This window comes from Dipodomys spectabilis, unplaced genomic scaffold, assembly GCF_019054845.1.
Source record: "Dipodomys spectabilis isolate Male_0828 unplaced genomic scaffold, ASM1905484v1 ptg000069l, whole genome shotgun sequence".
Classification (NCBI taxonomy): Eukaryota; Metazoa; Chordata; class Mammalia; order Rodentia; family Heteromyidae; genus Dipodomys; species Dipodomys spectabilis.
The window spans coordinates 6,723,097-6,737,930 of record NW_024870746.1 but is presented as its reverse complement, the minus strand read 5'-3'; the positions used below and the strand labels follow the sequence as shown (position 1 = coordinate 6,737,930).

Genomic DNA, 14,834 nt, shown 5'->3' with positions numbered 1-14,834 from the left:
CTTTGCTAAAGTGCTCTACCACTTAAGTCATGCCACTAGCAACATGCTATTTCTTAAACTGGGTGGTGGTGCATGGGTATCTATTTTGGAAAAGGTCTTTTATATCTCTTATTTAATAAAAATTTTAAAGCTGGAAGCATCTATTCAATAAAGTGTAGCTGTGCAAAAGATCTGTAGATCTGCTGATTTATAACAGTCTCCAAGACATATTGGTAAGTAAAGGAATCACAATGTGTTTTTTTTTTTTTTGGTGAATATATGAATATAGGCTTATTTTCTGTTAAGAAAGAAAGGAAGAGGGCTGGAAAGGTGGCTCAGTGGTAGAGTGCTTGTCTTGCATGCATGAGGCCCTGGGTTCGATTCCCCAGCACCACATAAGCGAAAAAGAAAAAAAACCTGGAAGTGGCACTGTGGCTCAAGTGGTAGAGCTCTAGCCTTGAGCTGAAGAGCTGAGGGACAGCGCCCAGGCCCAGAGTTCAGGCCCCACGACCAGACCAAAAAAAAAAAAAAAAAAGAAAGGAAGGAAGAAATAAATAAATAAATAAACGAACAAATATATGCTGGTTATGCATAGGAACTTCTAGAAAGTCTCAGGGTGATAGTGTGTGGGTCAGTAGAAACAAAGAAATCGAGGATAGAAACAAGAATTTCCATGGTTTGGATGATATTCTATGTATATGTTCTCTTTTAAAAACAAAAATTAGTTTTAAAAATTTAAAAGGACTACTGATACCCATGAGAAAAATACATTCTCAAGAAGGCTGACCGAAAGTCTTCCATGTAGGACTGGACTTGTTTCCCTTCTTCACAGCTAACATACATCCTTTCTTCTCTGGATTATAGGCCACCCCTCTGGGTGGCATATGCTGGTAGCCAGGACTGGTACACTCACTTGGGTTCATGAGGAGGTCCAGATTGGTCGACCAACTTGAACTCAGCAGCAAAACCGTGGGAGCGAGCGTATTCCAACAGGCCGCCCACAGGGTTGGTGTTCAGGTATCTGACCAGCTCCCCAATCCTCCCGATCTTATTGGGCTCCAAGTTATCAAGTGATTCCATCTCTCCAGACTTGAGAAAATTAGCCACAGAAGAAGTACAAACACATCAGGGCACTGGGGGACTCACAGAGGATCCTCATCTGCACTGTAACTAAGCAGGAAAACATCCTACCTGGTTATCAACCATGTTGGTTGCTTCCTCATGCAGAGCCTTCATGGCTTCCTCGGCAGCCATCTGCTTTGCCACCTTCTTGCTGGGAGCACTCACTGTGGGAAAAGTTTGTGCTCCCACAGCAACACAGTACTGGAATCTGACAGGAGACGAGGAAACCAGATCACAGTGGTTTGGGTTGAGGAGATGTGCCTTTGTCAGGCTGTCAATCCTTCACTTCTAATGTAACCTCTGCAAGGTCACGTTGACCTTGAATAGCCGGTATGCTTTACCCACCTCCTGCCCCAGTGTCTCGTGGCCTGACTCACCTTTTTCAATACGCCTTTTTTTTTTTTATCTCCTCCAGGAAGCTTTCTTGAACAGGTAAGTCTACAGACCTTAAGCAGATAGCTGCGTGGGTCTGCCCAGGTCCTGAACCTCTTTCTTCCTCCAATAGTGACCCAAAAGCTGTAACTCTCCCTAGTGCTTGCTGCTTTTGAACTCCTAAGCCCAGATTCTCTGCTTTACAAGCTGCAAGCAGGCCCTGAAGTACCCTTCTCCCTCACTTTCCACACTGAAACAGAAGAAACTGCACAGTAAAGCAAGGCTCATATTGGCAGATACCCTCTTTTTCAGAGAAAGCCCCTGGAGAGATGGGATCATGGGACATACTTGGGGTCATGGGCAGGGCCTTCTTTGGACAGGAGACGGAATTCACAGGAGTTCCCCAGTTTGTGCATACACTCAAGCAATGTGGTGACAGGGCTCTTCCCAGAGAATAAGGATGTGGCTGAAGGGGTGGAGGCCTCTGGCTCTTCTGTCTGGAGAAATGAGATACCAAAAATCAAACACACTAAACAAAAAATAAAGCTGAGAAAACCTTAGTTTTCTATTCCAGCAGAGGGGATGAGGATGAGAGAATTTCTCTTGAGTAGGTTGTCCTATGACACAGGAGGGTGGATGCAGTGGTCCTCAGACCTCTTTTGACTCCTGGCATTCTGTAAATCTCGTCAGGTTGGGAGGGGACAGGAGGAGAGCTAAGTATGGGAGGAAGGAAGGATTGGGGGCTGCTTTGGAAAGGTAGTGTTGTGCTGGCTGTTCAGGCTAGGGGGCTTCAAGACGTCTCGTTAAAATCCTGACAGATCAGACATGGAAAGTGAATGGATCGCCCACCTTCTCCAACTCATCCTCCAAGGAGCAGCAGGACAAGTCTTCCAGGTTTCCACCGTCCTTAGCTTTGGCTTCTCGAAGCAGAATTGTCATGGCTTTCAGTGCTGCATCCTGCTTGGCCACTTTCTTGCTACCAGCTTCGGCTGGAGGGAACTCTCGGCCACTGATGACAACTTGGAATTTAAATCTTAGTGGAAAGTGATTAGACATATGAACACCAGGCTAGGCTATCCCTCTGCTCTTTCCAAAGAGGTGTCCATCCTAGAAGGTTCTGCTACACTCAGGGGTTTTTGGCTTCTGGAGGAGATGAAGGGCAGGCCAAAGAATTCCTGTTCTATTGGGATCTCAGCCTGACTCACCTTAAAGCCTAAGCACAGCCACAGGCAATAGTCACTATCTCTTAACAATGAAATATGGTGTAGTTTGTACAAAAGTGAGTGGCTAACATCACCAGTACAGTCTTGCTAGCATGTGGTGGACGAGCTTCTTCTAGGGAGGACCTAAAAGTTAAGCGAAGGTGTCACATAGGCCAGTCTCATGCTCTGCAGACACCCATAGCTTCAAGCACCTGCCACTTAGCAGGGCCTTATTAAGTGACGAGAGGGCAAAGCAGAGAGTGTGAGAACAAGTTTTCTCATCTGTAGGATCCTATGGGGCAAGGCCTGAACTGCTGTGTGAACTAGGTGAAGTGGGTAGGAGGAAGGGTAGGAAGCTGCCTCTGAAAGACAGATGCCTGCTCCTGCTATTTAGGCAGGGAGGGTATGTCCCTAACTTACCCCTAAGTACATCGTTCTCACTGTTTGAGTTGTGAGATGTTATGCAAAAAAACCAAAATGCATTTGCTCAAGGTCACTGGACTTCAGTCGTAGTCTCTTTGGTTCAACCCTTTAAATGTGTTTAGCTCTTTGCTCCTGGGATTTCATTTAGAAAAGGAGGTCAAACTTCTTACTTTGGAAACATTTGAATGTGGTATCAGTGTTTCTTATAGCTGAAGTCTAAAGAATAATGAACTGTAAGACCTCCACCTCTGGGAATGGGGGCCGGCAGGAAAAGGAAGCAAGTGAGGGGTTCCCAAAAAGAAATGAACCACTCTCGACCCTGACAAGCTTTTGGAAAGACATACCCTGTTTTTTTTGAAAACTCGGTGCCACTATGAGGGCTGAATAAGGAATAGGGCCATATCGAGGGGTCATCACCCCTAGAAACAAGCCTATGCTACTGAACTATGTTTTAGTCAATGGTATTTGTGCCAAGGATGGATCATGTGTACAACAGTAGTCCTGTAAGATCCGATTGCTTAGTGATGTTGCAGCTGTCTTAGTCTATATAAATGTACTCTATGATGCTTGTTACAAGGATGAAACCACCTAATGATGCATTCCTTAGGATGTGTTTCCATTGTTAAGTGATGGTATAAAGGCTGCTGGCATTCCCCTCGTCCTCTAGTGGCAACCTGCAGCCATTCAGCTTCAATGGTTCCAGCTTCCTGCTAAGCCCTTCAAGAGTGCCTTTCTGTGTTTACTTGCCCTTTTCAGTTTGTCTCCTGGTCTGTCGGGTGCTATAGTACAAGGCCTGATAGCTGTGTGAGTGAGGGAATTTCTGACTTCTTGGCTTAGGAGCAAGTACTAGTCTAACTATCTGTGTAGAAAGGAGTAAAACTAAACCATCACCTTCAATAGGCAGGTAGCTGTGCATGCTGTCCACATCCTTCCCCTAGCAGCTGAGCTGGGGGTTTGGAGGAGGTTGTACCTGCTCGCAGCACAAACCACTCTCAGGCTGCATAAGCAGCTTGCCTGACTCAGCTGTTCTTGGACCCCTTTCCCAAAAAGAGGGGGAAAGGGTAGGAAGTGGTGGAAGGGGGTTAGCTACTATGTTATCTCTGGCCTTAGGAGGACAGGTGTGACTTGGATGCATAAAAGCCAAGCACTTCTAAAGATGCTCCATTCCGGTCAACATTCAGCACCCCATTGCTCAGCCAAGATTCTGGCTGCCTGAGCTATGCTCCCTGATCAAAACCCAGAGAAAGGGTTGGGAAGGTGGCTCAGTGGTAGAGTGCTTGCCTTGCATGCATGAGACCCTGGGTTCGATTCTTCAGCACCACATAAGCAAAAAGAAAAAAGCCGGAAGTGTTGCTGTGGCTCAAGTGGTAGAGCGCTAGCCTTGAGCTGAAGAGCTGAGGGACAGCACCCAGGCCCAGAGTTCAGGCCCCATGACCGGACCCTCCAAAAAACAAAACAAAACAAAACCCAGAGAAAGGGCAAGCAAGGATGAGTTAGCCAAAAAGCAGAAAAGGAAGAGGGAAAAGACAGGGCCACCAAGGGACATTGCTCATAAGTCAGCTGAGACTGCGCAGGATCGAGCACTTGACCCAACCCTAGGCACAGTTCTTGGGGAATCTCTTACCGAGGTTCGTGAGGTGGTCCACTCTGATCTATCAGGTTGAACTCACAGGTCTGACTAGCGAACTGGGCATACTCTAATAGCCCGCTGATGGGGTTCTTCAGCTGGCACTCTGTCAGTTTCTTGTAGGGTGAACACCGTGGCAAGCCAGGGCTGTAGAAGGAGGGCATCTCCATGATGGCTCGAAACTCACCTGCACGGATGCTATTCAAGTCATCTGGGATGTCATCTGTGGCCCACTGGCCATTTTCAAAGTCAACATACCCTGCTCTTGATGGGCCATTGTGATAGACAGGTGGTTTCAGTCTCATTGGTCTGCCTTCCTTCCTGCTTTCAAACCTTATGACAGGTCCCTGCCCATTCTCCATTTTTGCTGTGGTCACCATCTTATTTGATGGGGGTAAGTGACAGGTGGAGAGTGCCATGTTTCTTTGGGTCTCAGGGACAGCAGTTGGAGTAGCTGCAGGAACCCTGTGTGTATTTCTCTTTATTTGCATCCTCTCTCGCTTCTTGTCTGTCAAGTACCAAATGGGAGGGGTTGCCCCTTGCCTGTAGACATCACCCTGCCTTTCCAAGTCAATCAGCACAGTATTCACATCTCGGGCCTTACTGAAGCCAATACTTCTAGCCACATTCAGTGCAGAGGAGTTAGGCACATTGAACAGGTAGTTGCAGATTTTCTCTTTGATCTCAGCCATATCAAAAGGCTCAGGAGGATCTTCTAAGTCAGATGTGGGGTCTTCCTCTTCAGCTTTCAAACTGGGCTCTGAGTCTGGGGCACCCTGGCTTTGATTGTCTGGACTCACTACACTGTTGGGCTGGTCCTGGGCCTGAAATGAGGTTGTGATGCTCCACAAAGGGGGTGTTCCTGTCCCTTTCTGCAGCTTACCCTTCTTTGCTAGAGAGTATAAAATTCGATTGACTTCCTTCTTCTGGGCCCTGAGCTTCCTGGCCAGCTCATGCACTGTGGTACCCTTCTCTTTCAAGAGCTTTAAGATCCTTTGCTCTTGATCCTGGCTGATGTTCAGCTCCTGGAAGTGTGAGGAGAGCCTCTCAACACCTGTAGGTGGCAAAACCCCACCACATGGCAAAGGAAGCTGGGGTCTTATGTGGAGCCCCTGACTTCTGAGATGTTCACCCCTGGGGACACCCCAGATCTCTTGGTGCCTGCCTGGGGCAGATGGTCCTGGAAACCTTGGCCAGAATCCTGGGAGGAAGGGGGGTAGTGATGATGTCTGCCTTCCAATCAAAGGTGCTTCTGGAAGCTGTCCCTTGAGAAACTCTATTTGCTGGAGCTGGAAACTATTAGAGTAAGATCCTGGCTGTGGCTGCTGCCATCTGTGCCTGCTGTGCTCATAGCCTTGACTGGGTTGGGTGTGGTATCTGGTGAAGGAACAGCCCTGCAGAACAAGATGGGGGAGAAAAGGGTAGCGTTAGGGCTGCAATGGTGGACGTGTGGCTCCTGATTTCCTAATGGGCTCAGTTGACTGAGCCACAGATTCATATCCTAGCTGTGGTGATTCACACACATCTTTAACCACTATCTAGGGGCCATTATCAGTGGGACACAGAAGGGAGTGGGAAGCCAGACACACACGGCTGGATGCTCAGTGTAGCCTCCCAGTGATGTATTTTACTCCTTCCTGTGCAACGGAATTTTAAGGATCGAGAAGGAATCTTTCCACTTACCAAAAAAAAAAATTACATTTCTAAAAATAAGAAAAACAAGCGAATCATATTTTGTTTTGAAACAGACAAAAACAGAATCCTCAGAATGGCAAGGGAGGGTGGGGACTAGAGAACAGTTGAACTCACCTCTCTTTTTATTTTTCATGGTACTGAGGATCGAAGCCTCATGTATGCCAGGCAAGAGCTCTGTCACTTGAGCCAAATCTTTTGTTTTTCAGAAAGGGTCTCTCTATTTTTGCCTAGGATAGCCTTGTATTCATGACCTTCTACTCTTCACTTCCCAAAGTAGTTAGGCTTATAGATGTGAGCTGCCAAACCCAGTCTAGATCATCCTTCCTGGTCACCACACAAGTCCTTCGTATCTAAAATCTGGTATTTGGATGACACTGACAGAAAGAAATTTGACTGACTATAACTGATCCCCAGTCCTGGTTTGTAAAGGAATGCAACACACTGGCAGACGTCAGAGATTCATCTGTGCTCCACTGCCCATTGAGGGAGAGCAGGATTTAGTTTTAGGGGAGCTGGAGGGTTTCTTTATAAAAGTGACACATTGTCCTCCCACTTCAATGTGATACTCAGAAGGGATACCTGGCACTTTCTCCAACACATGCAAGCTTACTTGGACATGTGAGGCTGGCAGGGCCTATCCCTTACTACCTCAGCTCAGTCCAATACTGCCTTCCCCAGCTACTTCCCCAGCTGCCTCCACTGTCTGTCTTTCTGAGCATCCGGATATCAGACCCCAAATTCTCCCATGCAGCTGGACATTTATAAGCTGAGCTGCTGTGCCCCTCCCATGTCCACCCACAGTGTAGCGTTCAGCTTCTCCCCAGTGCTATTTGGTAGAGGCAAGAGGTACTGGTAGGACTAGAAGAATATTTCTTTTCCTGGAGCTTGGAGACTTAGGAGGAGAGCATGCAGTCATCATGTTTCTATGTACCCTTCTCTGACTCACCTGAAGACTACAAGGGCAGCTGTGTCCCTTCTGCCCCCTACACCCACCCCATCATAACAAGTGGATTTCAGCATTCTCCCCAACATCATGGTAGCTTGGCTATGGGGCTCCTATCTTCCGTCTCTACCTTCAGCACGTGACGGCTTCTCCAGCTCCCCTTTCATTGTCATCCTTGCTCTAATCCAGGCTACCACCAAGCACTCAACTCTTCTCCAGTCACTGGCAAACTTTTCAGGGAAGGACTAAATAGCCCTGCTATTATAGTGTGAAAGCAGCCACACAAAATACATAAAGCTTTGTTAATACTGTTCATACCCCAAAACCTTATTTATAAAACCATGCTGAGGGCTAGATTTGGCTATGGACTGCCATTTGGGGACCATGCTCTTTTCTGATGGTAACTTTTCTGTGTTTCAACAACTTCTACTCCTACCTCTGCTGGAACCTGCTCCTCACTGTGATCCTATTGTGGCAGTCTCTCCGCCACCCTCATTTTTTCCCCATTCTGGTCTCATATACTCCCTCTCCTGGCTATCTGGCCCTCCCAGTCAGTGTGCGTTTATACTCAAGGTTTACTGTCTCGTTTCTTCCCCTGAGATCCCAAATGGCAATGGAAAAGGTCACACTGGCTTGTGCTAACAGGGCCCACACACACTGTCTCCTTTTTTTGGGGGGAGGGAGTGAGGGTAGGGTAGGGGAGAGGGCTAACTGGGATTTGAACCAAGGGCTTGTGCTTCTTAGGCAAGCTCTCTACTATTTGAGCCATATTCCCAATCCTCTTGCTATGTGGGTGTTTGTGTACATGTTGGTACTGGAGGTTGAATTCAAGAGCCTGGGTGTTGTTCCTTAGCTTTTTTGTTTATGGCTGGTGCTCTACCACTTAGCCACAGGTCTACTTCTGGGTTTTTGGTGGTTAATTGGAGATACAAGTCTCACTGCAAGGGCTGGCTTCAGACTGTGGCCTCAGATTCCAGCCTCCGGAGTAGCTAGGATAACAGGACTGAGTTACTGGCATTTGGTGCTTTTTTTTTTTTTCTTTTTCTTTTTTTAAAGTTTGTTTTGCAAGCCTGGTGCTGGTTCGAGAAACACATGTCCAACTAATCACCAGAAAACCAGAAGTGGAGCTGTGGCTCAAAATGGTAAAGTGCTAGCCTTGAGGAAAAAAAGAACTCAGGGACAATGTCCTGGCTCTAAGTTTAAGCTTAATGACCACCACCACCAACAAAAAGTTGGTTTTACAGAGAAAGTCTTGCTAACTTTGCCTGGGCTGGCCTTAAATGTCAGTCCTACCGCTGACTTCCAAGCAGCTGGGATAACAGGTGTGCACCACCATACCACTAGGTCTACATGCTTTTTCTTGAACCTCAGTTGGGTTTCCACTGTTAGGATAATGAAGTTTAATGAACACATATCAGCTCATTGAAGACTGAGCTGTCTTTTTTTTTTTTTTTAATTCTTCCTCCAGGGTTTAGTGACTCAGAATCAAAGGTCTGCTCTCAACTCTTCTTCCTTCTGTCTCTGTCTCTTTCTTCTCCTCCCACCCCTTTCCTAAGAGTCCATGGACTTCTTCCTTTAGCTCTCTTAAACAACTCAATCCTACTACCTCCAACTGCCATTATCAGCTGGAGCTTCAGATGTGGATCAATTATCTAGATATTTTCCCCTCATACATCCTACCATCAGTGCAAATGCCACATTCCTGAATTTGCAGTGTTTTTCAAGCCAGCTTTCCTCCCATTCCTGTGTCACTGCTACCAATGGGCCCAGTCTCCTCCTACCTCAACAGTGCTAGAAACTGGAGTCTTTGCAACCAGATCACCCTCCTCGATCTCCCACCACTAACCAGATAGTTGTAGGGTTATGTCATGCCTACCACCTCATACAGTGCTCACATAGCTGAATCCTGGGCACTTCCCAATCAGCTGTTTCAGTGACCTTGGGAAAAACAACTTTGTTTCAAAGTGACTAAAGTTTCTAGCTAAACTAAGGCTTTTTAGATTTAAGCAGCTATGTTCAGCCAAAATCTGGCAAATATAAAAGAGCTGAATAAATTATAATATATGCATGCTATGAAACAGAATTTACATTGTCTTAAAAATTATGTGATAAACCTATTTGTTTTTGTCTAGAGAAAATGTAGGACTATGTTAAACAACAAAAGGTGCAGGTTGCAGAGTACTTGTACGTCATAATCTCTTGTGTAAACAAAAGGAGAAGGGGGAAGCACCAAGGTGATATCTGTGCATGCCAGAATGGGCACAGAGAAAAGAAAGAAGTGAAAACAATTTGTTATAGTTATTTTAGAGGAGGTAAGATGGGAGGGAGAAGGAATCTTGTCTTCTTACTCCTAAAGTCCCTGGAGTCCCTCCCCCCCCCCCCCTTTCACTGAGCCCATGGTGACCTCTCCTCCAGGATGTCTCTCAAGGCCACTTCTCTCCCACTTCAGGTCCAGGAACTGGGAAAACTGTCTATGTACCAACGCATCGAACACCCACTGCTGCACGTCTCACTTCAATCTGGCCTCTTGTCCAGGATCAAGAGACAAGTCACTCTGCCTTTACTACATTGTGAGCACTATGAAGATATGTTTTTTCCTTCATTTTAAAGCAGGACTTTAAAATATACATAGATACACACATACACAATAACTTTCAAATAATAACTAATTAGCTACTGTAACTAATAACAGCTCTTGAAAAATCGAGGCAATGTGCCTATGGTTAGGACTTACCACCCCCTCCCCTTTTTTTCCCATCCTGGGGCTTCAACTCTAAGCCTAGGCCATGTCCCTGAACCTCTCCCTTCTCAAGGCGAGTGCTCTACCACTTGAGCCACAGCCCACTTCCAGCTTTTTCTGAGTAGTTTACTGGAGATAAGAATCTCTTAGACTTTCCTGCCAGGGCTGGCTTCAAATCACAATCCTCAGATTTCAGCCTCCGGAGTAGTTAGGATTACAGGTGTGAGCCACCTGCTCAGGCCCGGCTAGACTTACCCTTTTTTTTTTTTTTTTACAAACTACTTAAAGATAATCTTTAATTTTTAAAAGTTCAGTTATAATTCACTACACAGAATTATTTTTAAATGCTATATGTATCATATAATACACGGTTACTGTAGAAAAATAATTGTAAGAGAAAAATAATTGTAAAAGAAAAAAATTACATTTGCAATCCTTCTATCGCTGCAAACATTTTAGGGTAATCCTGAGGTTGAATATTCTTTTCTTTTTTTCCCTTTAAGTGTGGACCCAAACATATCTAAGCCTATATTCTTTTATGAACACAAGAATCATATACCTATAGTTAGACTTACCATTTTAAAGGAGACAGCTCTGATTTTTAACAACCACGAGCAGAATCAAGATTCAGAGCACTTCCACTACCCCCCAAAGGTTGCTCCTGCCTGCCTACGGCCCCTCACTTCCCCCACAGCCGGCCCCAGGCACCCCTGTCCAACTGCCTCTGTGGCTTTTCCATAATGCCATAGTCAGGGACGCGGCCTGCGAGCCTGGGTTCTCGGCTGGGCCCACCGCACCCAGGGGCCCGGGTGAGCTAACCTGTTGAAGGCCACCTGTGTTTGTCAGGTTCTTAGCTATAATGAATAAAGTGATTTCAGATTTCCTCCTAGAGGTTACTACGGGCTATCTTTAATTTCCCAAGTGCTGGTACGGGTGGAGAGAGGAGGGCCACTGAAAGTAACAAGTTGTTCAGGCGGGGCTAAGCGGGGCTGGGGGAAGCCAGGGAGGGGTGTCCTGAGTGCGCTGGGCCCCCCACCCAGAGGCTGGTTCTGGCTGCAGAATTAACTAACTCGACACACACCCCGCGAAGGACGATTCTGTCTGGCGAGGGGACGCCCAAGCGGTCGCCCACCACAACAAGCACCCGTGTTGCAGGAGTCCAGGCGAAGCCCATGGCCCATGGCTGGGGGGATCTTACCTGCCTCGGGTCCATGGCGGCCCGCGCCAAGCCCCCCGGGCCCTGCCAGCCCCGCAGCGCCGGTCCGGACAGAGCCCGCCGCGGGCACACCGCCCGCGTACTGCCGGCGCACCGCCCGGCCTCCCCGCCCGGCCTCCCCGCCCGGTGGCCCGGCTCAATTTCGCTTTCGTTTCCCGGGAGGACGAAAGTGTGGCCAAGGGGAGGGGCCGGGCCGGGCCCGGGCGCCGCAGAGCCCCGCCGGGCGGCGCAGCGCAGCGCAGAGTCCCCACTCCCGGCTCCCCACATCCCGTCCCGAGACCCCGAGGTGGGGATCGGAGGACCAAGGGCTCACGGCGGCGCACCCCACCCCGCCCCCGTCGCCCCAGCACGAGGAAGTAAAAACCAGCAAGAGGACAGCAGCAGTCGGGAAAGACCCTCCTCCCGCCCGCCCGGCTCGACCTGGACGCCGGTCTCCACCTCATTCATTCTCGCCTAACCCTGGTCTCCGGTTCTCTTGGGGCCTGGCGATCCCTGGGCTTCGGCCTGCCTGGACCGCGCAGTCCCGGCTGGGCAGGCCTTCCTCACTCCGGGCGGATTTCCCACCACACCGACTCAGCTCCCCGCCAACCGTACTTTCACGCTGAAAATGCCTCAAATGGGCAACACAACTCTACAAAGCACTCAATATGCACTAGATACTGTGCTCAGCACTGACGATGCCTCACAAATTGACCCTCACCCTCTCATTTTTCTGCCTGGGATGGGGGTGGATGGCTCAATGATCACTAGTAGTGTGCACGATCCGCTTATGTTCCTGAGTTTGGAGTGGCCAAGTGCTCTCCGCAGGGCAGGGAGCATGCTTCAAGCAGCCCTGCACTCCCCCCCCCCCCCCCCCCCCCCCCCCGCATGGTGATGCTGAGAGGTTGCTTAGTTGGAATGAAGAACAGAGTGCTCAGTAAGGAAAAGAATGGGCAAAAGAGTTCTTCACGAGAGGAAATTTGAACTAGGAAGCAACAGGGAAGCCGCAGTGAGTTCCCCTCAGCCCTGGGCGGGCACCACGAATCAGCTGGACACACTAGGTGGGAGGGGCTGCAGGGGAGGCCCTGGTCACTGCAGGATTTCAGTTTGCCATTTCCTGGAGAGAGGAGAATATACACAAGCCGCAATTCAGTCTTTTTACACGGAGAGCAAGTCACACACACATAAGAAATCTAGAGTGCATTATTTATAGCAACCTCTCAGATGCTGGCAATAACTCAAACGTTTGTAAAAAATGAAGTAGATAAAGCTGGGTGTCAGTGGTGGCTCACTTGTGTAATCCTAGCTACTCAGGAGGCTGAGATCTGAGGATCATGGGTCAAAGCCAGCTGGAGCAGGAAACTCTGAGACTCTTATCTCCAATAAACCACTCATGAAACCGGAAGTGGCACTGTGGCTCAAGGGGTAGAGCTCGCCTTGAGCTGAAGAGCTGAGGGACAGCGCCCAGGCCCAGAGTTCAAGCTCCATGACCGACAAAAAAAAAAAAAGGAAATAGTGTCATAGGCTTATATTGTAATATTATACATCAACAACAACAAAAAAAGAGCTACAACCACAGGCAGCAAGGTACTTATCTACTATGCTGAGGGAACCCACGTGCATACTATTTATGCAAATCAGGCAAAACTAAATTGTAACATATACTACATAGAAGACAGGAGGACTTTAGGGGTATCCTCGGGGGAGGGTGGAGGGAGCTTTGACTAGGAAGAAATATTCTGGGTACTGGCAATGTTCTACTTCTTAGTTGGGTAGTGGTTTTTCAATCATTCATTTGGTTGTTTGCTTACATGTTTTTCACATACACATTACACATACATATACATCTTCTGCATTTTACCATTTTAAAAGGGTACAATTCCAGCCCATTTCCCCACTTGAATAAGATAAGTTATATACATCTTACCTCTGCTTTCTTGCCTTCAGGGTAAACAGTCTGAAAACCTCTCAACATAGGACGAGGGCACCAAACAGAAAGAGAAATTTCTTTCCTAAACAGTGTCAGGTCAAGCCTTGAAAGAAGAAGAACTGCCACTGTCATTTAATCTTAGCAGCACAAGTAACTGTAGACCGACTGATTCATAAACCCGTCGTCTCCCCCTGCTCAGTAATTGTTTTCACTCCCCTAGGGTGGTGGGCAGGTGACCAAAATATTTGTGCTGTTGTTCTATTGTTTGGACTTGAACTGGAAGAAGCTTTAAAAAATTAATCACAAGTAATTTTCTTCTTTTCTTTCCTTTTCTCCCCTCACCCTCTCTCTCTCTTCTTTCTTTCTTTCCAGTCTTAGTGCTTGAACTTAGGGTTTGGACACCTCTTTATGCTCAAGGCTAATGCTCTACCACTTGAGCCACAGTGCCACTTCTGGCTTTTTCTGAGTAGTTTATTGGAGATAAGAGTCTTATGGACTTTTCTGACAGGGCTGGCTTTGAATTGTGATTGTCACATCTCAGCCTCCTGAGTAGCTAGTTACAGGCCGTGAGCTACCAATGCCCAGCAATAATTTTCATTCATTGTGGAAATATTTAGAAGATAGAATAAACACAGTGAAAACCACCTTTCCTCCCCCTCCACTATTAATTCATTGATGCCTAAACTTCCAGGGTTTTTTTCCTGTGCATTAGGACAGCAGTAATGAGCCGAGTGCTGTAATCCTAGTGACTCAAGGAGGCTGGGATCTGAGGATCATGGTTTGAACCAGCCTGGGCAGGAAACTTTGTGAGACTCTTATTTATATCCAATAAACTACCAAAAAGCCAGAAGTGGAGCTGTGGCTCAAGTGTAGAATACTAGCCTTCAGCATAAAAGCTCAGAGACAGCACCCAGGCCTAGACTCTGAGTTCAGGCCCCAGGACTAGCACAAAACAAAACAAAATTGAAAACCACCAGTAACACAGAGGTAGCTGGTCCTCTCCCAAGACAAATATTCTTCCTGTAACAAACAACTCTGCAGGGGCTGGGAATGCCTCTGGCCAGCTGTGATTCGACCTTGAGTATAAGCGTACATGGAGTATGTATGCTAGGGCTGCTCATTAATGACAACCTAAATGATTAAGACTCATGTCTAAAATTAGGTGAATTTTGTGAGGCTCCTTGTTCAGCACAAACAGCAGTCTGGCTCTCACAGCACTGCTAGGTTCCTACTCCATCTATGACCTCACGGACTCGGCTTCTCCCATGGTGGGAAAGGACACATCATCAGGACTAGTATCATCAGGGCTACTGGGCTGCTTTTAGCTTTCCCAATTCTGCTCTCAGTGCTTTTTAGCTATAAATAACTGCTATTCTGGCTCTGTAATTATTAACTTGGTTTGTTGTGGATTCTGTTTGACCTTATTGCATGTAGGGACACATATTTACAACAACAGTTAGTGCGTCTGCAATTTCCTATGGCCAGACATTAGCATACATAGGGGCTAATATCTCAAGTTGGATCTTCTATCTTCCTGTAGCAAAGTGGATGACTGTGAACTCTTCAAGTTGGCTAAAGAGACCACAGTACCAGAGCAAGGACTGTC

The 14,834-nt window shown here is 47.3% G+C and overlaps 1 protein-coding gene across 5 annotated transcripts in view; it reads right to left on the bottom strand.

Annotated features, from left to right (window-relative positions):
* Positions 1-14,834, bottom strand: part of Adar (adenosine deaminase RNA specific) — a 41,093-nt gene that overhangs the window by 12,189 nt on the left and 14,070 nt on the right. For 2 of the 5 annotated variants that reach the window (XM_042681489.1, XM_042681490.1), the window contains exons 1-6: positions 11,302-11,420; positions 4,723-6,119; positions 2,323-2,506; positions 1,822-1,970; positions 1,171-1,309; positions 893-1,068 (exon numbers count right to left, since the gene is read on the bottom strand). In XM_042681489.1, coding sequence (XP_042537423.1) covers positions 893-1,068; positions 1,171-1,309; positions 1,822-1,970; positions 2,323-2,506; positions 4,723-6,119; positions 11,302-11,316 — 2,060 coding nt within the window. In that variant the 5' untranslated portion in view covers positions 11,317-11,420. Of the gene's footprint in view, positions 1-892; positions 1,069-1,170; positions 1,310-1,821; positions 1,971-2,322; positions 2,507-4,722; positions 6,120-11,301; positions 11,421-14,834 lie in introns of those variants that run through there. The other 3 variants (XM_042681491.1, XM_042681493.1, XM_042681492.1) reach the window with 3 other exon arrangements.